This window comes from Pan troglodytes, chromosome 4 (assembly GCF_028858775.2).
Source record: "Pan troglodytes isolate AG18354 chromosome 4, NHGRI_mPanTro3-v2.0_pri, whole genome shotgun sequence".
NCBI classification, from domain to species: domain Eukaryota; kingdom Metazoa; phylum Chordata; class Mammalia; order Primates; family Hominidae; genus Pan; species Pan troglodytes.
In genome coordinates, this window is record NC_072402.2 from 37,898,418 (window position 1) to 37,923,540 (window position 25,123).

At 35.2% G+C, this 25,123-nt stretch overlaps 1 protein-coding gene across 7 annotated transcripts in view; it reads left to right on the forward strand.

Annotated features, from left to right (window-relative positions):
* Positions 1 to 25,123, forward strand: part of AP3B1 (adaptor related protein complex 3 subunit beta 1) — a 291,912-nt gene that overhangs the window by 141,584 nt on the left and 125,205 nt on the right. For all 7 annotated transcript variants that reach the window (XM_063811141.1, XM_517689.8, XM_016953105.4 and 4 more), the window contains exons 14-15: positions 1,029 to 1,138; positions 13,308 to 13,484. In XM_063811141.1, coding sequence (XP_063667211.1) covers positions 1,029 to 1,138; positions 13,308 to 13,484 — 287 coding nt within the window. The remainder of the gene's footprint in view (positions 1 to 1,028; positions 1,139 to 13,307; positions 13,485 to 25,123) is intronic.

A 25,123-nucleotide genomic window follows, 5' to 3' on the forward strand; every position in this document is an offset into this window, starting at 1 on the left:
ACAGATGGCACACTTAAAAGGGATGATTGAAGCGAATTAAGTGAATGAACTATTTGTAAACTGTGGTCAGGATTAAGGGAAACCAACAAGATACGATGTAACACCCTGGAGCTAACAGGCTATCAACAGTGGGAGGCCTTTACCATGCCTCAGATTGAAGGGAAGGGGTGTGAGGAGCAGGAGCAGTTACCAGACCCTGCAGGAGTGAGCCACTCGCAGTACCTTCAGTAGGGGATTGCATGTGATACCAGGGAGAGGAGGCTGACAGAGTAGGGATCCAGGATAACAAATATCCACCACCCCCCCCCCGCCCCACCATCTCCTGCTGAAGCTTTCTATTGACTAAACACAGCTATAAGCCAGGACCAAGGGAGTCTGGTTGAGGCAGACTACAGGTGGGCCTCTTAGGGCACAGTGCTGGGGAGAGAAAGGCAGAGTGGACTTTATAGAACAAATAGAGAAAATCCATCTCACTCTCACAATCCCATTCTTTCTGGCTTTGCACTCCATGCTATTTCTACAGTGACTTCTTCACTACTACCACTCATCTTTACTACTCACTTTTCTGGACATTTCACTTAAGGAAAATTTTTTTTTTAGTTTGCTGTTTTCTACAGAATAGGGAAAATGTTGTTTAGATTGTAGATAATTGATTTCCACTATATAATTTATAGGAATCAAAGAGCAATATTTGAGGACTCTGGTTAAAAGCCAAAGACATAGAACACTATGGTGAGCAGCATAATCCAACGTCTTTTGCTTTCTTAATCTAAAGATGCAGAGATAAGAAAGGAACTACAGAAGCTAGGAGACAGCAACAGAGGTTAGAAATTAAAGTTAACTCTTCTAGTTAAGACAGTTGTTCACACCTCAAATTTGGAAGCGCACTCACGGTTATGCTTTCACATAGTCTTTTAAAGCTTGTATTAAATAGAATGTTTTTCTAATTTAAGTTTACATTTTACCAAGCATATTGCATTTGAATTGAATTATACATATTTAGTATGAATAATTTCTGTCTTTTTCAGAAATAGTTGTTGCTGAAAGTGTGGTTGTTATAAAGAAATTACTGCAAATGCAACCTGCACAACATGGTGAAATTATTAAACATATGGCCAAACTCCTGGACAGTATCACTGTGAGTATCAATTAAGAGATGTTTGCTGAATTTTATTCAGTAAGTTGTAGTTTTGTTAAAATAAATAGTCAGCCTAAAGGGTAATGGTTAGGAGAGCTGAACTGTCTGGATTCCAATTCTGAGATTCTAAGATTTCTTGCTGTTATAGGAGGGAATTACAAATCTGAATAGGGGAAAGGATAGAATGAGCCTCGTGGTATTAGATTGGAATTGGAGATAGCAGTGTGAGTTTTATATATCAACAGCTAGATGTTGGGTGAGTATATATGCATGTTCATGTGTCATACATGAAATGAATATACAAACATCTGTTTCCCAGAGCTGTCCTTTGAGAGGAGTTAGAAACAATACCATTGAGCACACTTTGTGCACAGATTTTGTTTTTTTAATTGAGATATTATTTTATACTATAAAATTTACTCTTTTGAAGTGTATCATTGGTTTTTGATCACTTATAAGTTGTGCAATCACCAGTATGTAATTGCAGGACCTTTTCATCACCCCTTAAAAAAAATCCATAACTGAGACTGCCCAGTCTCCCTTCACTCTATACCCTGGCCACTACTAATCTACTTTTTTTTATCTTTGTGGATTTGCCTTTTCTGGACAATATGTAGCCTTTTGTTTCTGGCATCTTTCACTTAGCATGTTTTCAAGGTTTGTGTATGTTTTCGAATATAGTACTTCATTCCTTTATATGGTAGATCTTAGTTTTTAAACACAAATCTTGAAGAGTGGAGCAAGATGGCCAAATAGAGGGCTGCAATGATTGTCACCCCTGCAAGAACACGAAATTTTAGCAACTAATTACACACAAAAAAGCACCATCATAACCAAAAATCAGGTGGGCACTCACAGTACCTGGTTTTAACTTCATATTGCTGAAAGAGGCACTGAAGAGGGTAGGAAAGACAGTCTTGAATTGCCAGTGTCACTGCTCTCTCATCCCCTGGCAGCAGCAGTGTGGCATGGAGAATCTCTGCACTAGGGGGAGGGAGAGCACAGGGATTGGGAAGAGAACAAGAGAACAAAGGAAGAGAACAAGAGTCTCTGCCTGGTAATCTAGAGAGTTCTCCCAGATTTATCCAAGCCCACCAAGGCAGTACCTCTACCAGTCTGCAAGAACCACATCATTACTGGGCTTGAGGCCCAAGTCCCTTTGAATAACCTGGAAAGCCTTCCCAAATACGTTAAGCACAAACAAGCCCAGACTGTGAAGACTACAATAAATACCTAACTTCAATGCCCAGAGACTGATGAACATCTGTAAGCATCAAGACCATCCAGGAAAATATGACCTCACCAAACAAACTACATAAGGCATCAGGGGCCAATACTAGAGAAACAGAGAGATACGTGACCCTTCAGACAGAGAATTCAAAATAGCTGTCTTGAGAAAACTCAAAGAAATTCAAGATAACACAGAGAAGGAATTTAGAATTCTATCTGATAAATTTAACAGAGATTGAAATAGTAAAAAAGAATCAAGCAGAAATTCTAGAGTTGAAAAATGCAATTGATATACTGAAGATTGCATCAGAGTCTCTTAGTGGCAGAATTGATCAAGAAGAAGAATTAGTGAGCTTGAAGACAGGTTCTTTGAAAATACACAGTCAGAGGAGACAAAAGAAAAAAGAATATAAAAGAATGAAGCACAGCTATAAGATCTAGAAAATAGTCTCAAAAGGACAAATCTAAGAGATATTGGTGTTACAGAGGAAGTAGAGAAAGGGGTAGGGATGGAAAGTTTATTCAGAGAAATAATATCACAGAACTCCCAAACCTAGAGAAAGATGTCAGCATTGAAGTACAAGAAGGTTATAGAACTTCAAGCAGATTTAACCCAAAGAAGCCTCGAGACATTTAATAATCAGACTCCCAAAGGTCAAGGATGGGAAAGGATCCTAAAAGCGGCAAGAGAAAAGAAGCAACATGCAATTGAAGTCTGATACATGTGGCAGCAGACTTTTCAGTGGAAACTTTACAGGCCAGGGGAGAGTGGCGTGACACAAAGTGCCAAAGGAAAACAACTTTTACCCTAGAATAGTATATCCAGTGAAAATATCCTTCAAATATGAAGGAGAAATAAAGACTTTCCCAGACAAACAAAAGCTGAGGGAGGGATTTTGTCAGCAACAGACCTGTCTTTCTTGTAAGAAATGCTAAAAGGAGCTCTTCAATCTGAAAGAAAAGGATGGTAGTAAGCAGGAAGAAATCATTCAAAGGCACAAAATTCACTGGTAGTAGTATGTACACAGAAAAGCAGAATATTGTAACACTAGAATTGTGGTGTATGAAGTACTCATGTCTTGAATAGAAAGACTAAAACGTGAACTGATTAAACATAACTACAACAACTTTTCAAGACATGGACAGTACAATATGATATAAGTAGAAACAACAAAAAGTGAAAAAGCAGGGTAGAACTTTTATTAGTTTCCTTTTTGCTTGATTGTGTATGCAATCAGTGTTGTCATCAGTTTAAAATAATGGATTATATTAATAAGATAGTATTTGCAAGCTTCATTGTAACCTCTAATCTAAAAACGTAAAGTGGATACACAAAATATAAAAAACAAGAAATTAAATCATACCACTAGAGAAAACCACCTGCATTAAAAGGAAAACAGGAAGAAAGGATGGAAGGAAGAGAAGAACATGAAACAACCAGAAAACAAATAACAAAATGGCAGGAGTGAGTCCTTACTTATCAATAATAACGTTGAATGTAAATGGACTAAACTCTCCAGTCAAAAGACATAGAATTACTGCATGGATAAAAAATCAAGACCCAACGATCTGGTGCCTACAAGAAGCACACTTCACCTATAATGATAGACATAGACTGAAAAAAAAAAAAAAAAAGGGATGGAAAAAGACATTCCATGCTGGTAGAAACCAAAAAAGAGCAGGTGTTGCTATACTTACATCAGACAAAATGTCTGTCTCTTCCTACACTTATAAAAGACAAAAAGTGTAGGAAGAGACAAGGTCATTATTTAATGATAAAGAGTCAATTCAGCAAGAGGATATAATGACTTTAAATATATATGCACTCAACACTGGAGCACCCAGATATATAAAGCAAATGCTACTAGAGCTAAAGACAAAGGTAGACCTCAATACAATAATAGCTGGAGATTTCAACACTCCACTTTCAGCATTGGACAGATCTTCCAGACAGAATACCAACAAAGAAGCATTGGACTTAATTTGTACTATGCACCAAATGGATCTAATAGATATATACAGAAAATGTCATCCAAGAGCTGCAGAATACACATTCTTTTTATCAGCACATGGATCATTCTTAAGGATAGAGCATATGTTAGGTCACAAAACAAGTCTTAAAACATTGAAAAAAATAATACCAAGCATCTTCTCTGACCAGAGTGGAATAAAACTAGAAATCTAAAACGAGGAATTTTCAAACAATATAAACATATGGAAATTAAACAATATGCTCCTGAATGACCAGTGGGTCAATGAAGAAATTAAGAAGGACATTGAAAAATTTCTTGAAACATATGATGATGGAAACACAACATACTAAAACCTATGGGATATAACAAAAGCAGTACTCAAGGGGAGGTTTATAGCTTTAAGAGCCTACATCAAAAAAGAAGAAAAACTTCAAATAAATAATAAATAACTTAATGATGTATCTTAACTAGAAAAGCAAGAACAAACCAAACCCAAAATTAGTAGAAGAAATAAAAATCAGAGCAGAAATGAAATCAGAGATGAAAAAGGAGATACTATAACTGATACTGCAGAAATTCAAAGGATCATTAGTGGCTACTATAAGCAACTGTATGCCAGTAAGTTGGATAATCTAGAGGAAATGGAAGATTTCCTAGACACATACAAGCTCCCAAGATTGAACTGTGAAGAAATCCAGTATCTGAACAGACCAAAAACAAGTAACAAGATTGAAACCATAATAAAAGTTCTCCCAGTGAAGAAAAGCCCAGGATCCGATGGCTTCACTGCTGAATTCTACCAAACATTTAAAGAAGAACTAATACCAAGTCTACTGAAACTATTCCGAAAAACAGAAGAAGGAATACTTCCAAATTCATTCTACAAGGTCATTGTTACCCTGATACCGAAACCAAACAAAGACACATCAAAAATAAAGAAAGGAAGGGAAGGGAGAGGGAAGGGAAAGGAAGGGAGAGGGAAGGGAAGGAAAAGGGAAGGGAAGGGAAGGGGGAGGGAAGAGAAGGGGGAGGGGAGGGAAGGGACAGGAGAAGGAGGGAAGGGGAAGGGGGAGGGAAGGGATGGGGAGGGGGAGGGGAAGGGGGAGAGGAGGGATGGGGAGGGGATGGGAAGGGGGAGAGGAGGGATGGGGAGGGGAGGGGGAGGGGAAGGGGGAGAGGAGGGATGGGGGAGGGGAAGGGGAGGGGAGAGAGGGAAGGAAGGAAGGAAGGAAGGAAATAAAACTACAGGCTAGCATCTGTTGAATATCAGTGCAAAAATCCTCAACAAAATACTGCTAAACTGAATTCAACAACATTTAAAAAATCATTCATCATGACCAATGAGATTTATCCCAGGGTTACCAGGATGGTTCAACATTCATAAATCAATCAGTGTGATTCATCATATCAACAGAATGAAGGACAAAAAACATATGACATATGATCATTTCAATTGATGCTGAAATAGCATTTGATAAAATTCTGCATCCTTTCATGGGGTTTATCCTGACTGTATATTTACACATGATTATGAGGTTGGTGCAAAAATAATTGTGGTTTTTACCACAATGGCAAAAACCTCAATTCCTTTGCACCAACCTAATAAATGTATAGCAATAGACTAGGAATGTCTAACCAAAGTGCTAAATTTGAACTCTTGATAAAGAAGGGGGCATAATATAAGGAAAATTCTATTAACCTAGAACTAAAAACATTGAATAGTCAGGAAAACTGAGGAATGAGATTAAATGCAGGTCAGAATAAAAGAATTTTGAAGGTTTTGTGGGAGGAAGAGAGTGGAGAGAAGTGAAATTATTATGGTAGTCTCATCTGGTGTTCAAAAACTAGTAAGGTAAAAATAATTATCTTGAGGTGAAAACCATGGGTTTTAGTGAGGGAAATAGTTAATACCTTGTTTACAGGCAATGGTAGAGAAGTATGTATCTGATTATGAGAAGGAAATAGGAGTTCTGTATCCCCAAGATTCTTGTGCAAAATTTAGTTAAAACTTGTGCTAGTAAACTTGTTCTGGTCCTGTTTAGAAAGGAAGAGGCAATTATAAGTACTAGGGCTTCAGGAGAGTGCAGCTGCTATACATAAAACCTGTAACAGTGTATGAGGCCTGTATCTGGCAAACCCTAGGCTTTCTTAGAAGAAAACTTTCTTCTATTTGAGTATATTCATGTCCAGGGATATAGAAGATACTTTCGATGTGTAAACTTTCTTTTTCTCGCTCATTCTCTTTCCCATTTTTTTTTTTTTTAATGGAGTCTTGCTCTGTCACCCTGGCTGGAGTGCAGTGGTGCAATCTCATCTCACTGCAACCTCCGCCTCCCAGGTTCAAGTGATTCTCCTGCCTTAGCCTCTGAGTAGTTGGGATTACAGGCATGCACCACCGTCCCTGGATAATTTTTGTGTTTTTAGTAGAGAGGGGGTTTCACCATGTTGACCACGCTGGTCTCAAACTCCTGACCTCAGATGATCTCACTTCAGCCTCCCGAAGTGCTGGGATTACCGGCGTGAGCCATGGCACCTGGCTGATGCATCAACTTTCTCAACAGTTGTAAGCCAAATAAGTAGTCTTACAGCTCTATATAGCAAAGCTTATTTTTTTCAGCTTTTGTTTTTCTCAGAAGATAACCATTAATAGATACAAAAATATGGTGAGAATTCAGTATTCACAAAGGAAAATAAAGGAACAAATAGCAGTTTTACAAAGCCAGAAAAAAAATAAGAAAGAAAGAAAACAAATGTAAAACAAATAATAAATATTTAAAAATAATAAAGATGGAAGAAATAAAATCAAATATTTCTCATCTTGAATATGAATGGACTGAATTTTCTCATCAAAAGACAGACTTACAAATTGGAATAAAAACAAAAACTAGCTACAGGCCATTTATAATTAAAGCACCTTAATCAAGTGATAAAAGTTGAAAATAAGAAGGTAAGGAAAGAGATATTAAGCAAATATGAACAAGAAAGTGAGATTTACAGTTAATTAAAAGCATTTAACAAGATAAAAAGGAACATTATAAAATGAAAAAAGGGTAATTTGTAAAGAAAGTAATAAGCACAAACCTATTTGCACAAAAAATATGGCAACCAAATAAATATGTAAAGGAAAAATCTATTCAAAATGTGAGGAGAAATTGATAAAATAGTTACAATGTATGACTGTAATGTATTTCTGTCATATTAGATATTCCTAGTAGACAGATATAAGTAGGAAAATTAAGTAATCAAAAACTTATTTAGTAAATATAGCTAAAACCTTATATCTCTTGAACAGATAATACCCACTTTTAGGAGTATATCCATTGAATATTTTCAAAAAATCAAGAATGTATTTAGGCATAAAGGAAACTTAAAGATTTTGCATTCTTTGACCTTAAGCAATGAAATGAGACTTAAATAATTTAAAAGGGTACCAGACCAGTTGTAAAGTAAGAAATGTGCTTTCAGATTAAAGAATGCATTTAAAGAAGAAATGCAAACTTTTTTCTAAAACCCAGGAAACAAAATGCTTTATTTCAAAATGTGTAGGACATGGCTAAAGTTATAAAGATCACCATTTTTAAAGTATAGGGATATAAAATAAAAGAAAAACGAATCAAAACAAGAGGGATCAACGTTGATTTAGTAAAATAGAATACAAAAAAGATATATGAGTTGAAAAGTACATGTTAAATCTGGTCTTTTGGAAAGAAAATAAAACAAAATTCCCTTCTAATTATTATGAAGCAGAGAGAGGTAGCAAAAGTAGACAAATCTGGAATATGATAATAAAAGAAATTAAAATACAAGAAAGCTGCATGGAATTCTATAGCACACATTTGAACTTAAGGAGAATGAAAAGCTGATAATTAGTTGTTACTGCTCATCTAACGTATCTGAGGAAACTGAAGTGCTTGAAGGTGGGACAAGCAAGGAAGAATCAAAACAATTTGTTGTGCAGAACCCTCAAAATGGTCAACCACAAGTTACCCCAGGAGAAGGTGATGAGGGATGTAGCAGACATAACTTCAAAGTCAGGAAAGAAGAATGATTGAATCCCCAGAATCTCTCTGTTCCAGTCAGGAGAGCTGTTTATACAAGAACAATGGCCATGTGGAAATAAAAGCAGTGTTTTATTAATCTGACCAAGTGCCTGATAACTCCTAAACGTAGGCAAGTGATTCTAAAATGTGAGCCTTAAAATAAGAGCCTTAAATGAGACTTCTGTCCTCCTGAATCTCTACCTATTTCACCATCAAACCCAGGAGTGTCATTCTAAAACACTGCAATTTTAGGAAAAGCCAGTCTGTCCAATGTCTAAGGACAAGGGGTCAATATTGAGCATGTTTTCCTTCAGTGCCTGAGCCACTTTATTAGGGCAGAATCCTGGGTCCATCTTTCTTCCGGAAGGAGAGAGAACAGAAGTGATGGCAAGACCTCTTCCCACCTGGCCACCTTACCTATCCTTAAAAGAAGAGGTGAAAGAAGTGGGAAAATGTCCCACTATACATGGGTGTGGGAACAGGCAAGAGGATGGCCCGGGTCTGCCCTGAAAATCAGGCTCTTGGGGAAATGGCAGGAGGCACTAAGGGAGCCATTGCACAATGTGGCAGACAAACAGAGGATGAAGGAATAATCCTTCATCTGATTAATAAGTAAATGTGACCCCAGTGAGGTGAAGTTAATTGCCTCCTTGATATAACACCATCAGTGTGGGATCAGAACCGGTCTGAACAGCTTGCTGACCAGTATTCTTCCTAGTTTACCACACTCATTTTGTCGCTACCCAGTGATCCAGTGTGAATTTTGGATTCAGATTTGGAGTTCTGATCCTAGTTCCACCACTAACCAGCTGTGAGATGTGGGCAAGTTTCTTAACTCATTTGTTACCCTAGTTTCCTCATATATCTAGTGCAGATCATAGTAGAGCATACTTCATAGGGCTTTGGTGATGAATGACTGAGAAAATATGTAAAGCTCTCAAAAACAGTGCATGGCACATGGTAAGAGCTCAATAGATATTAGCTATGTAATTTGTTTTAAAAAGAGAACATAGATTTTATCATATTCAGGGCTTTGTTTTCATTGGTTATTTAGTAATAATTGAAAATATAAAAACTAAAGTTTAAATGTATTTTACATTTTGAATTTGGTCAAATCAAATAGATTTATGTCTGTAATACAGTCAACTTACATGTTCTGATTGTGAGTATTCTGTCCTTTGGCGTATCCTTCATTTATGATAAATACTGGTTTTGGAGTTCTTCTAGAATAAAATGCATACTATCAGCTGGGCATGGTGGCTCATGCCTGTAATCCCAGAACTTTGGGAGGCTGAGGCGGGAGGATTGCTTGAGCCCAGGAGTTTGAGGTTGTAGTGAGCCATGATTGCACCACCACACTCCAGCCTGGATGACAGAGTAAGACCCTGTCTTTAAGTAACAACAACAACAACAACAAAACAACCCATACTACCTGTGGATTGCTCTGACAGGATTTCACATAATGTTTAATGGGACAGATGGGATTTCATATCTTAACAACTGAAAGATGTTATTCTGTAAAAACTGAGTAATACTGAAATAGCACTTTGTATCCTTGTTGCCCTGATGCCTCACAGGATGCCTGCCATTTCACAAGTTACCCACCCTTTCTCTGACACCCCATTGTAATTCAGGCTTAGGCTTTAATACATATTGAGTCCAGATACAGAGTATTAGATCTGATTTGCTGTTGGTATGCAGTTTGCTTAGATGTCTACTGATTTTGCCTTTGACAAATTTAAATAAATGAAATTGATGTTTTTGTAGGGTTTACTTTGGACTGTTGCACTGTGCAGTGGGCTGGTGTTGAAACACAATAGCTTTTAAATTGAACTGCTTACAGAGTGATCTGTAAAATCTTTCTAGATGTCTTTCTATAACTGCTGTGGTGAGCTAGGAATCATTATTTGTTTTTGCTGGCAAATTAATGGGTTGTGGTGGCCGTGGAAACTGCCTTCTAGTACAAGGTTTGAGAAGTGCATTTAATCACTTTCTCAGGGCATTTAGAATAAAGAATCAGGCAAAGTCATTTACGATCCAATTTGTCTTTGAGAATATTGAAAAGCAGAGCTTCATAATGAAAGTATTATATCATATGTATGACTCTGTGTGTGTGTCTGTACCTGTGTCTCTGTCTGTGTGTGTATTATTAGTTTGGTTTTATTTCAGTGTTCCTATTTATTTTGTGGTTAAAAAGACCATGGGGAACAAAAAGTGACTAATTTACTTTTCTTTTTTTTTGAGACAGAGTCTCACTCTATCACCCAGGCTGGAGTGCAGTGGCACGATCTTAGCTCACTGCAACCTCTGCCTCCTGAGTTCAAGTGATTCTTGTACCGCAGCCTCCCAAGTAGCTGGAAATACAGGAGTGTGCCAGGCTAATTTTGTATATTTAGTAGAGACAGGGTATCACCATGTTGGCCAGGCTGGTCTCGAACTCCTGTCCTCAAGTGATCCACCCGCCTCAGCCTCCCAAAGTGCTGGGATTATAGGCATGAGCCACTGTGCCTGGCCTCTAAAAAGTGACTAATTTTCTTACTTGCCTTTTTTTCAGGTGCTTCAAATCTTTGAAAGTAGTGGCTGTGAATTCATAGTGTCAATGGTGTATAAATGAGAGTCCTGTTGCTTAATGGGAAGAGAAAGGGAAAGCTGGAATCCAAAAATCTTAGTATTCTGATCCCATCCACCTGCTCAAAAATGTTGTCTTTGTCAGTTTCCTAAGCTTTGTAATACAATGCCATCACCAAAAGTTTGGTATATTTATATTGATATTATTTCTTGTGGTGAAGTTTTCTAAGTTTTAAAAATTTTTACTTGGGGATTTTATTAGCTCAGTTCTAGAAAACTACAAATCTTATTCTCACCACCACCTTGAGATTTTTATTGTGAGCATTATGATTTATTGATTTTTAATTTTTTCAAAGAGTTGTATTTTAAATATATGTATCGTGTTTACAGTATTCCAATATTTTAATTTTAATTTTAGTATATTCATGAATATAAACAATCTCTTTAAACATTACTTGTTTTTGGGATTGTCTTTTTAATTGCAAAAGATTGTTACCAGAAGAAAATTACTTAAAATGGGATAATAGATTGTGGTATGTCATAGAATTCTGATTTTTATACTAGCAATATATAATAAAATATTTAAGAAAAATAAATCTAGCATAACTGAAATTTGAAGTTGCACATATATTCTTATTTAGAACTACCTTTCATTATGGCAGGCAACTTGAATTGCTCTATACTGGAAAATTTAATGTACCACTCAATTACTATTCTTTAGCCCAATTTAAAATAATAGATTGGGAGTAAGGTCTTAATGCAGTGTAACCTTTGGAACGTTAGAAATAACCTCTTTTCTTTCCAGAAATCAGTGTACAGTAAGGGCATCAGTTTTATCACACTGCATGAATAGATTTTTAATAGCACTTAGACCTTTTTTTAATTGCACAAGTATATGGATTTCTTCTGTCTCACCAAACATGCTAAATAATAATTTAAAGACATGCTGTTACACTGTTTTAAAATATATACCTTTTTATTTAAAAGCTTTTTTGATCATCTCATTCTGATTCTAGTGAAGGACTCAATATTGTAACTTAATATTTTTATATAATTTCATAATGTGGGTGTTTTGAAAGATTTTGCAATGGTAGATATTGTGATAAAATTTTAGCTATGGAAAGGTCCTTATTCTCACTTTTTTCTTTAACAATCATACTATGTATAGCCGTGAAACTACAGAAAATATTAGGACTTTGAGCAATTGTAAAAGGACTTCATAAAAAGAACATTATCTTTGCTCGTGATGCCACCTTTTAATGATAGCTGTCAGCCTTTTCACTTATTATAAAAAACAAATTTTCTGTGCGAGGTGAAAATGTTCACTGAAATGAATTTACACACCCTCTCAAATTCCTTTTGGAATAGGGGAGGATGCAAATAAGCAAATAGTAATAAAACTAATTTGCATACTCTAAATTGTTGGTCTTAATGGTACTGATGGAAGGTTTCCAATTTGTCACAAAGCAGTGACTTTTAAGAAGATAAATTATATTGAAATGCAGTTTATTTAAAAATATAGTGCCAAAATGCAATATTGGACAAATTTATCCCTGTTTCTTTTGTTGACCAAATAATAGACTGGGATTCATGATTTTATAAGCAGACCTTGATGATCTTACCAGTTTGATATATTTCCAGTGTTGTAGATGCTAATACATAAAGAGCAAAAACAGTTTTGATTTGGAATCATAGTACCTAATTGATCTGTTTCTTTTTCTGTATTATCTGTGGGTTCTCAAATGGGCTTTGTGGACCACCTGTCTCAGGAATCATCAGTGATGCTTTTTAAATTAAAACATAGATTTCTGGGCCCCACCACAGAAATACTATTTTGGAGCTGATCCCAGGACCTGTCTTTTTAGTAAGAACCCTGGATGTTTTTTGTGGGCATTGAGGTTTGGGAACTGCTGTTCTAGAGCAGGGGTCAGCAAACCATTTCTATAAATTGCTAGACAGTCAATATTTTTGGCTTTGAGGACCATATGGTCTTCATTGTAACTATTTCTGCCATTATAGCACAAAAGCAGCAACAGATAATGGAGAAACAAATAGGTATGGGCAGCTAGACTGGCTTCTAGAATTTGTTCGTCTCTGATAGAATCTAGATTCTAGACCATCGGTTTTTGCTGTATGAATATTTTCTAAGATATTATCTTTGAAATCAATTTTAATGAGATTTCCTATGTGTTTATTTTTTGATAACTGACGAAAATTCATAAATACAGGAATAATTCCTAGATATACATTAAATTAATTAATAGCTGTAAAACTTTTGTAATAGTTAAAACCTTTTCTATGTTAATATTAGTGTATGATTAACTTACTTCTAACTATGTAATCTGCTTCTCATATTAGGTTCCTGTTGCTAGAGCAAGTATTCTTTGGCTAATTGGAGAAAACTGTGAACGAGTTCCTAAAATTGCCCCTGATGTTTTGAGGAAGATGGCTAAAAGCTTCACTAGTGAAGATGATCTGGTGAAACTGCAGATATTAAATCTGGGAGCAAAATTGTATTTAACCAACTCCAAACAGGTGAGAGGCAAATGTTAGTCAACCTGTCTAATACGTACTTTCCTCTTCACTCTGATCAAACAGCGGAGGTCTGTACCTTCATTAGTCTGACCATTCAATTTCTAGGTGCCTGTTTGTTTCAGGTTCTGTATTAGATGATACTAGTGCAAACAGATGACATTCTAGTCTAGTAAGAGAGAAAACAGATTAAAAAATGAAATAGTGTGTGTTAATGCTGTAGCAGAAGTATTGACATACAGTGGAATTCTAGACGAATTATAAAGTCTGAAGTAGATGCGAGGTCAGAGAAAATTTTATAAAGGATGAGACTCTTGACTAAGGGCTTGTAAGGAGTGGTTTACTGTACAGAAAGAGGAAAGCACAGGGTCAGAGTCAAGAAACAGCTTCGTGTTTCTGGGAAACTTTTTAAAGGTGAGTCCAGAATGGCAGGTGCAATGGTCTGAAAGTTTATATCCCCCAAAGTTCATGTGGTGAAACCTGATCACCCATGTGATGGTATTAGGAGGTAGGGCCTTTGGGAGGTGATTAGGTCATAAGGGCGGAGCCTTTATAAATGAACTTTATGCTCTTAGAAAAGAGATCCCTGAGAGCCAGCTTGCTGCTTCTGCCATGTGAGGACACAGTGAGAAGGTGCTATCTGTAAATTAGAAAATGGGTGCTCACTAGACACCAGAACTGTGGGTACCTTGATCTTGGATTTCCCAGCCTCCAGAACTGTGAGAAATAAATTTTTATTATTAATTATATTATTAATAGGCTTCCCAGTTTATGGTATTTTCTAACAGTAGCCCAAATGGACTAAGACATTTTGCAGTTTGAACACATGGAGTGGCTTGTATGCTCTGCTAAGTAGTATGGACCTTGTCCTGCAGAGGAAAGGGAAACCACTTTTAATAGTAGTATAATTTACCAGATTTGCAGTTTAGAATATTCAGTTTTTAAGTCCATTGACTTTTTGAGCAGCTGTTAATAAGAGGAATCATTTTTGCTTCCATGTACGAAATAGGGACTTTTCCTATATCTGAATTGCTATTCTCTGTGAGTGGACTTACCTGTTTAGTAAATTGGAAAAAGATTCTTGCTCATTTGCAGCTAGGCTTCTTGGGAAGCTATATGCTCTGTGTCCTGTCTATTTTTCTCTAATTTTCACTTTTTCTCTGACTCTTACTTTTGCCTTTGTGATTTTTTTTCTCCACCTCCCCGTCTTTGTTTTTGTCCCCTTCCCCAAAACTCTTTCTGCCTAGATATCTCTCTGACATCCTTCATCCCTTCGTGCCCCGCCCCCGTACTACAGTCCAGTGTGTTTGTCATTGTCTCCTTTCTCTTCCATCCCTGTTTGTTTCTCTCTTTTTGTATTTGCTGTGTATCTCTCTATATGTATCTCCCTCTCTGTCTGCCTTTCCTGCTTCCCCATAGACCACACTTATTTTCTAGTAAACTAATGTTTCCCTTTCAGAATCCTCAGGTCGATTCCTCAAATTCATTTCTATATGCTTTGGGATTATCTTCATCCCTAATCGTGATATGAGTTATATTATTATAGCTTTTGCTGATTCATCTACAAGATTTGTAACCAGATAATTGCAAATAATGGAGCATATTTCCATGATTTAGATTTTGTCTTTACATTTTAAGTCATCTTTAAAAGGAATCAGTTAATCCTTTCCAAGTGTCTGTAGATTTCTTTATACATTGAGATACTTTCTAAAAACTGAATAAAGAAAGACCTATGTTTGCTGTTGAGTTTCATGTTTCTTGATAAAATAGAGGGAGTTTTAGCCTGAAACTCCATGGTGTTCACTAAATCCCTGTGGTATGGCAAAGGTCAATATGATACCTAGACTCTTAGGATTTTTTTCTGTCTGGTTTGGCCACTCTAAATATATCTAGCTTATGGATTATTGTTAAAGTAATAACAAAATCGAATGTCAATCAAGACTTAATCGAACTAAGTAAAGCTTCTTTCTTTGGCTCTTTTCTTTGTAGCTGTGAATAACCAATAATGAAATGTAGTACTGTTTATTTAGATATTGTAGAGCATGTTTCATGTCTTTTTATCCAGTGAATTTGAAGACAACTAGTTTGCACTCAGGTTTTTTTTTTTTTTTTTTTTTCTTGATCTCTATTATTAATGGCAGTTTTGGAGCTCAGTTTCTGAAGTGTTTTTTTTTTTTTTGAGACAGTTTCCCTCTGTCACACAGTCTAGAGTTCAGTGGCATCATCTTGGCTCACCGCAACCTCTGCCTCCCAGGTTCAAGCAATTCTCATGCCTCAGCCTCCTGAGTAGCTGGGATTACAGGCACGTGCCACCATGCCTGGCTAATTCTGTTTTTTTAGTAGAGACAGGTTTCACCGTGTTGGCCAGGCTGATCTCGAACTCCTGACCTCAAGTGATCTGCCCACCTCGGCCTCCCAAAGTGCTGGGATTACAGATGTGATATTTTATATTTTAGAATGATACTTCTAGGAAACTACAATAGGCTTCACCACCTAATGGTGAAAACACAGTGATTTTTTTTAATCACAAATTTTTATGTAGCTCATTGTTTTTAAGTGATTAAATATGAAAATAGATTAATAGTGTCTTGAAGAGTTGTTCTCTGTTTTCGAATATTTCTCATTTCTCAAGAAGAGGAGATTGAGAGAATTAGTAACTGAAAATTAGTTGTTTTTTGTTTTGTTTTGGAGCAGAGTCTCCCTCTGTCACCCAGGCTGGAGTACAGTGGCATGATCTCGACTCACTGCAACCTCTGCCTCCCGGGTTCAAGCAATTCTCCTGCCTCAGCCCCCTGAGTAGCTTATTATGGGTGTCTGCCACCACACCTGGCTAATTTTTTTTTGTATTTTAGTAGAGATGGGGTTTCACCATGTTGGCCAGGCTGGTCTTGAACTCCTGACCTCAAGTGATCCGCCTGCCTCAGCCTCCCAAAATGCTGGGATTACAGGCGTGAGCCACTGCACCCAGCCTGAAAATTAGTTTTAAAGAATGGTTTTAAGCACTATCAACTTGATAGAATTTTTAAAATTTGTGTAATCCATTAGATATAAGACAGACTAAAATAATTGTTTTGACTGAAATGTTAAGAATTGTTTTCTCTACTTATTTATTTTAGCGATCTTTAAAACTAAGCTAGGAAGAGTCTATTACAGTGATGAGGAGCTGGTTTGCCGTGAAGTCTTGATATTTATTTGTAGATCTGAATTCCCTGTGGCCTAAATACCTCAGTGAGCATTTCTATAATTTTTATTGAATTATTTAGGGTTATAGAGAATGTCTAAATTGATTTTTATAAGATTTAGCATATTGTATTTATTTGTATGTTTGAAGAATAATCAAATAGTAAATTTCTTTATCTACCTCAAACTATTTTTGACCTAATATAAAAAATAATTTAAAAATTAGTTAGCAGTCTGTTTTCAGTATATCCTAGACTGACCCTACCATAGAAAACAGCTGTAAACTCCAGAAAAATACAAGAAACAAATGACTTTCTGAAGACACAGAATAGTAAAGAAAAGTAAGAGGAGGGGAATTCATACTTAGAAGAAGGAAATGGCACAGAGTGATTTTCCCTGTTTTTATGGCTTTTATCCTGAGGACAGTTTGCAGTTGGCACTGTGCACAGTGGCTAGACCTCCAAAAAGGAAATTCAAAGTCCTTCCGGCTTGAGGAAGTAGAGAAGAGAGTTCAGGAAAGCTACAGACCTTGGAAAGTTAAGGAAAAATAGTAGAAAGGAGAGAGCCAGTGTGGGAGAATCTCAAAATCTGGGAGTAATTGTACCTAAGTTTTTGGCTGGCATCTGAACCACACTTGTGCAGGGTGGATTCAGAGAAACACAGCTAGGAATTAAAGAACCAAGCTGAAATTTGAGGTGTACCCAAGAGACTGAGTTTGTACCTTGAATCCCAACCAAGTTAATTACCTGCTAAAACAAATGAAAATCCTGTACTCATTCAAAGAGTTTAACTATGTCCAGAGTCTCTAAAATACATGGCATTCTTAATGTCCAAATGTATCTTGTATATCCAGAATTACTCAACATAAGAAGAACCAGGATGGGGAGTTATTGTTTAATGAGTACAGAGTTTCTATTTGGGAAGATGAAAAATTCTAGAGATGGATGGTGGTAGTGGTTGCATAATATGGTAAATAGACTGTCTGGCTTCAAATCATGTTGTGCCACTTACATGATTTTGGACAAATCATATAACCTATCCAAGGTTTCATTTTCTCATCTGTAAAATGGGAATTATTATAATATAGTCAATTTTGCTATATTGCAACATGTATGCTTCTAAAATCATTGTGCTATACAAAATCACACAATAAAAACCATAGGGATTATTAGAAAAACGCAGTTAGAGTCGCAACACTCAAAAACTGTATTGGTGACATATTTTTTAAAAAGGAACCTAAAAAAAACAGAAGTACAATTTTACACGTGTTAAATGGTTAACAAATAAATACTACAATGATACTGCTCTTTATATTGAAAAAGACTTGAGGTTTGCTTATGGAAGAAAGGCTACACTTGTTCAGCGGTAGAAAGAGGGTTAATCTGAAATTGGATGGAAAGTTGTGCCTCCTAATGAGCATGAATATGGCGCATAACACATGTGGATGTTAACCTCTGAAGTACATGTTTGAGGTATGTATGTTTTGTGTATTCCTACACATCTCTGTTTAGCTGGGTGCATTTTTATGCCTTCACCTAGTATTTCTTGCAGAAGAAATCACCACAAAATTCATGTTATGCCCAAATTGTTCCCTAATATGCCAACTGAGTTGGAACAAATGCACATTTTCAAAACAAGCATTAGAGCAGAACTGACTCTACCTACCTCACAAAGTTATTATGAGGATAACATGAAACAGTTCATGTAAAATGCTTAGATTTCCTTGCACATAATAGTGCCTAGTTCATTTTAGTTATCCTTCTTTCGTAACCCTAGCGAGCAACTGCTATATTCTTCTTAGGGAATATGATGATTTAAAGTAAAGAAACTAGTCTAGTTACTGAGAAAAAGTGTATTCTTATTAGGAAAAAAAACTACTGATTTGGGTTTATCCTACTGAGATTTTCTAAGTAGGATGCTGAAATCTCCCCGTCCCTCTTTTTTTTCAGTTTGTGAAGCAAAAAATGGTTAGAAATAAGTATCAAGAGTAGAAAACACTCTTAGAATACTCTCACAGAGGAGTAATTTCACTTTTATGTGGGGAAAAAGTTGAAAGAGTGAAACCAGTTGAAGTTGCTGAAATCTAGAACTGTTAAGGCAGTATAAAGATTTAGCATGAGTTCGTTGAAATAGTCTACTGAAGTTTGAGGAAGAAAGGATTTAATTAAACGAATTAATAACAATTTAAAAGTTAATGAATAAAAGATGCTTTTGATTTTAAACTCTAATAGTGTGTCATCTTTTAAATGTAGTGATAAGTGCCATAAGTTAATGTTTTTCTTAGCTCATTTTTATTTTTAGTTATGAAATATTGCAAACCTATGGAAAAGTACATAATAGCATAAATACATATGTGTATATCTACCACTAGGATTAAGTTGATATTCACATTTGCCTTTATTTATTTATTTATTTATTTAATGTAAGATGTATAGAACTAGAACCTCAAGCTTCTGTTCACACGTTCGTTTCTTCCCCATTGGTAACCACTGCCACCTTGTTGGTGTGTTTCATTCAATCATCCCTGTTTTATATTTTTATTATATGAATATGCATCCATAAGCAATGTATGGTTGTTTTTGTGAGTTTTCAAATTTTACATAAGTAGATATTCTACTTTATGTATACGTTTGCAACTTTTTTTGCTTAATATCATGTTTTTGAAATATGGATATGTGTAGATATAATTTAATTACTATCTCTGTCAGACATTTAAGTTTCTACTTTTCTGCTATTAAAAAAGAAAGTGCTTCCTTGAGTTCTTTTTTACTCTTAGTGAGAGATTTTGTAAATCACACTGATGTTTTAGGGATTCCTCCTAAAGTTAAAAGCAGATTCTCTCTTGCCCGTGATTCAGGTCTTTGGAGAAATCTCCTTCCCCCAAAGCCTCTTTAATGTGATTTAACAAAAGGAGACTTGGACACTCTGAAGTGACATCTCTATCCTTTCTTTGATATGTTTTCTTGGCATTGAAAAACTCAAGTAAATATAATACAGAAAGGAAGACCTTACAGAAAACTTTTCAAATTGACAAAAAGGTAGATACTATTAAATTCAGAAATTACATCTAAGTCACATAAAGAATCCTGTTTAGTCATGAAATTAAGAAACTAATTAGGGCTGGGCACAGTGGCTCACGCCTGTAATCCCAGCACTTTGGGAGGCTGAGACGGGCAGATCACCTGAGGTCAGGAGTTTGAGACCAGCCTGACCAACATGGTGAAACCCCGTCTCTACTAAAAATACAAAAAAATTAGCCGGGTGTGGTGGCACATGCCTGTAATCCTAGCTACTTGGGAGGCTGAGGCAGGAGAATCACTTGAACCTGGTTGGCAGAGGTTGCAGTGAGCTGAGATCGCGCCATTGCACTCCAGCCTGGGCAACCAGAGCGAAACTCCATCTCAAAAGAAAGAAAGAAAGAAAAACTAATTAGATGGAACAACGGTACTGCTTAGGTTTGCCTCTGGTGTAAGTTAAGAATTCTATGTAGAGTTTACTTCATTTACCAAACATATTTGTTTGTATCATCCTGTTAAAAAATAACAGCAATGAAGAACCAATATAAATCTTTACTATGCCGAATGCAGACTTCTGTGTCCTTTTTATGTAATAGTAAAGATATTATTAGAACTATAGTATTAATAGTAAAATATATATTAGGACTATATTTTAAGAGACCTTTTTAGTTATTTGTACTGACTTATAATCTATTAGAAGAAAGCTATTGTTTGAATAAATATTTACCAGTTTATTGTCAGAGTATTTTGAGAAGTCTTTTAAATAATGTATTTCTTTTTTCTTTTTTTTTTTTTTTTTTTGAGGCGAGTCTCGCTGTGTCGCCCAGGCTGGAGTGCAGTGGCGCGATCTCGGCTCACTGCAAGCTCCGCCTCCCAGGTTCACGCCATTCTCCTGCCTGAGCCTCCTGAGTAGCTGGGACTACGGGTGCCCGCCACCATGCCCGGCTAATTTTTTGTATTTTTAGTAGAGACGGGGTTTCACTGTGTAATAATGAATTTCTTAATTTTTATGTAACAGTTCCTCAAATTCATTTTTCCTGTGTCACAGTGACTTAGAGTCAATCTGAAGAAAATGTAATTGATATAATTAGTGTCTGGATAGCATTAGCCATTAGTTGGTACCAATAATGGTTCCTTAAATCTAAGCAGGAAAATTAGTCTGAAAACAAAATTTAATCAATAGCCGTATATATGATATTGAATATTTTTGTTAATGATAATACATTATACTGTCATTGCTTATCTTGTGTAATTTGTGAATAAAACAAATTTAAAAGTACTATTTAATTAATGTCCCATCTGGTTTTGGATTGAGCCTCTGGTGATATTAAAATGTCATGATTGTTTACTTAAATGTTGTCTATTTTCTTCCTAACAGCTTCCCTGGACAGATCTAATTTATGCCTGTTGTCTCCATGCCATCTAGTTTAGGATTTGTCCCAAATTTTTAATGAAGTAATATCACTAATATTTGCCTTAAAATAGCACAGTTAATTTGTAGACCTCTGCTTTGAGGTCTTCTATCTTCTGCCATAATTTTGTCTAGTGGCATGTTAAGACACAAGTGCAGTGAACAGAGATTTCATTTTAATATGTGAGCCATTTAAATCTGAAAGACTGTATCTTTTTCCCACCCTTTCTAGATGTAACATAACTAACTTCTTCCTTTTAGAACAGCAGGCAGGATTTGTGCTGATAAATGAAGTATACTCTGACAAAGCAGGTGGGAAAAGCTGTCTTTTGCTTTGCTGGAGGTGGAGAGATGAGTATTTAACAATGCTTCATTTGCCAGCAACTTGATATACCAGCAAGTGTTGCCATGGCCTATGAGATGCATGAAGCTCCAGGCTGCCAGTGGGTGGAATTAAAGGAAAACATGGGAAGTTAGAGGTTGGTTATAGGTGAAATATGTGCAGGAGTAAAGACTGAATAGTCCTGTCCTAGGTCATTAAAAGAGAGTGGTGAAAGCACTCTTGCTACAGTAGTTTTGTCATTTATTTATAGTGTAAGTCTAAAGTTTGTTTTATTATATGGCAGTTCTTTATCTTGTTATAAAATCATCAGCAATATATTTTTTAAAGTGGAAGTGTACATTTAACAAACAATAAAGTGCTAAATTTCCACTTAGTACTTAACATGCATAAAATATTTGTCGACATTTACCAACCATCATGAGAGTGCTAGTGATCTCATTGACCATGCAGCAACCAGAAGACACAACAATCTGCTACAAAAAGATCAACATCCATTTAAAAAGCTAGTAGTTATTTTAAGATTATGCATTAAGGTAATTTAATACGTACAGGTGCAGAAGATGTTTATATAATTCTGTGTGAAACATGACCTCATTTAGATCAAATAACTTTTTGAAAATTAGTTTTTTACTTTTATTCTATGTTTTCTTATGCACATATGAAAAATGAAACAATAGCTGTTAATGTGGTGGCTCCATTAGTAGAAAAAAGCCCAACACTGCTGGTTTTCAAACAGAAAATCGGTTAATTCCAAAAACAGACTTTTTTCATTCAATGTATTTGTATATTTGTTTGGTCAGGGCTGCAAATGGGAACAAAGTAAGGCTTTTGGAAGCTTATTCTGTCAAAAATATTGCAAATGCTGTTGTAAATTAAAAAGCTCAACATTGAAGATAAAACTGTTTTTGATGAAAGGATGTTGTCATGGTAAAAATCAATGTTCTTATTAAATTAAGAAAACTATGGAAGAGAAATGTTTTGGGAAATGGTTGTTGTGCATGCAAACAAACTGCTTATTCAGCCAGTTGAAATAAAACCGTAGTTGTCAAATTTACTGATATTAGTATACACAGTTTGACTGAACTATAAAATTCTTGGGATGAAACTGATGTTGAAGAACCATTCTATAGCAGAACAGTACACACTGTCTTTAATGCATATTAGCAACAGAATTTTAGATAGATGATTTTGTGAAGAACTGCTTTGTAAATTAAGTTTCTTATATTGGTTTAAACATTTTTTATTGATAATCGAGTCTTCTGTATATTGGTTAAGTTTTGGTTCACAAATTGTTTGGATTATTTAAAGTGTCACTAGTAAATGCCAAAAAATTTTACCTTTTGAAAAATTTTAGCAAATAGCAATTATTAGAAACAAGTCTTGCAAACAGAAAGACTTTGAAAGTTTTCCCTGTACAGGCAAGGGAAGAACTGAACAGGTTAAATGGTGAGAGCTCAAGATTTAATCGAGAGGTTGTCATTTGCACTATCTTACCTATCGTGAAGACTCTTTTGATGGAGCACCTGTTTTTGATTAGAAAAATTTATATTGTGTAGAATGAAATGAAATTGAGAAGGCAGTTGGTTTTGTAGTATCTAAATTGATGAAATATTTTTAAAAGGATAAATAAAATAGTTATTTGAAAATGTTGTCAATATTGTGAAAACTTTTTATTGACTACATGGGGGAAAAGCCAAATATTTGGGTTTGAAATATTTACAGTTTTTAACATGAAAGCAAGGATTGGTACTAGTCTTCATTCAGTAGAATTTTTTCTGAGATTACATGATTGTCCAGAAATACTGTAAAGAGGGTATTTTCTCCATTATACCCAAATATGGTCTACAGAGAAGAAAGTTGAAAATGTCAACAATTTTATAATTACTCACTGCAGAATTTAATTTTGAAAAAGATTGCAATTTTATTTTTTAAAAAAAACTTAGGCCATATAAAAATGTATTCTCCAGAGAAATACCAATGCCTTGTTACTAGATACATACACTGAAGAAACTGATTAATATATGTAAATGTGTGGTGAATAATTATTCTGCTTATGGTTTTAGTGCATCATTGTACACAAATTTGTTTTTATCTTTTAGAAAGAATGTTATTTTTGAAAATACATTTTAATAAAACTTATTTATAAGCTTACAATATAATACATTTTACAGTCAATAAAAATTTTTAAATTATATAATTTTAATTACTTTAAATGCCCTACCTTTCAAAATTGTTAAATATTGAAAATGTTTAATTTCCTAAAAATTAATTTTGGGCTAAGAAATATAAGCCAAATGTATCATTCTGCTAGCTCAAAAAAATCATTGCAATTAAGAGACTCTTTATTTTAGTTGCAGATTTAAAATCTCAGCACTCAAATGGACTTCAGAGTTAACCAAGTTGTAAATTCTAACTCCACATTTGAGAAAACTAATGATTAAGTGGATTTCCCAGGTTTTTCCAGCAAGTTAATTACACGGTTTAGTGTACCACATTTTCTTTTAAGTTGGTTTTGAATTGTATTCCTCAGTTGGTGAATATTTTGCTAATTGTCTTAAAAAAATGAATCATAGAAATTTTCTTACCTGTACTTGAACCAGCATGGTCTAGCAATTAGTGAATAGCAACTGTTGGTAACCAAATTCAGAATAGCTCTATTAACATTTTCACTTGTATTTTTTATAATTCTACTTTAATAAAACTAGGTTAATCCTTTTTAACTACTCTGCTACTGAAATAAGGTTGCTTTCTATCAAATCAATTATCTTAAGCAATTATTTTAAAAGAGTTTACCACACCATTTCTGTACTTTGACTTATTGTTCTAGAATTGTCTTTAGCTCTGCCTAACTTGATTGATTTTATTTTTTATCTGCTTCTAATGTGCATAAAATCTTCTAATCTAAAGTAAATGATTTAGTGTTTCTCAGTTTATGTTTCCCATGTATTATGAATTCTATTTGGCTTATAGTTAAAATTGTACACATGTAGCCTTCTCGTTAAAACTATGCTTTTTCAATAAAATAACTGTAGTTTAAAATACAAACCTATTTTGTTAACATTTCAATTTTGGTTTAATTATTATTAAAATAATTTCAATATATGTTAATGTAGTACATTCAAAAATTGACTTAGGAAGTCTTATTATGGTGTAAAAGCTACTATAATAAGTTGTTCCCTTACATAAATAAATAAATGACCAATATTACTAGAGGCTATAAGCAGCATGGCGGAAAAATGGAAGAAGTCTTTTATCCTAGTTTTCAGAGGGCATCAGCAGCTTGCTTTTATGAAAAAGTAACAGCTAAATGCACTGCAAATAATTTGCAGTAATCCAGTTCAGTGATTCATGTGTCTGCTTTAATGGGTCATAATTCAGGGTAAAGTAACTGAGTGCAGTCAGAGTGCAGACACTGCTTATGCCAGGGACAGTATCTCTTCATAAAACACACCTCAGGAGAAGCAGTTTGCCAGCCCCCTAATACTCTCTGATGTTTTGATGTCCTGCATATTTTTCCGATTAAGTTTTGAGTGCCATGTTTTTAGTTGTATTTCCACATTCATTATTCTCACGTAGACCCTTCAGTGGGTTTGCCATATATGATTATTTTTTTAATGATGCCTTTCTTTCCACTTCAGCAGTTTAATAATCTAGCACATGGCTGCTTCTCAATACTCAGCATTCACCTACC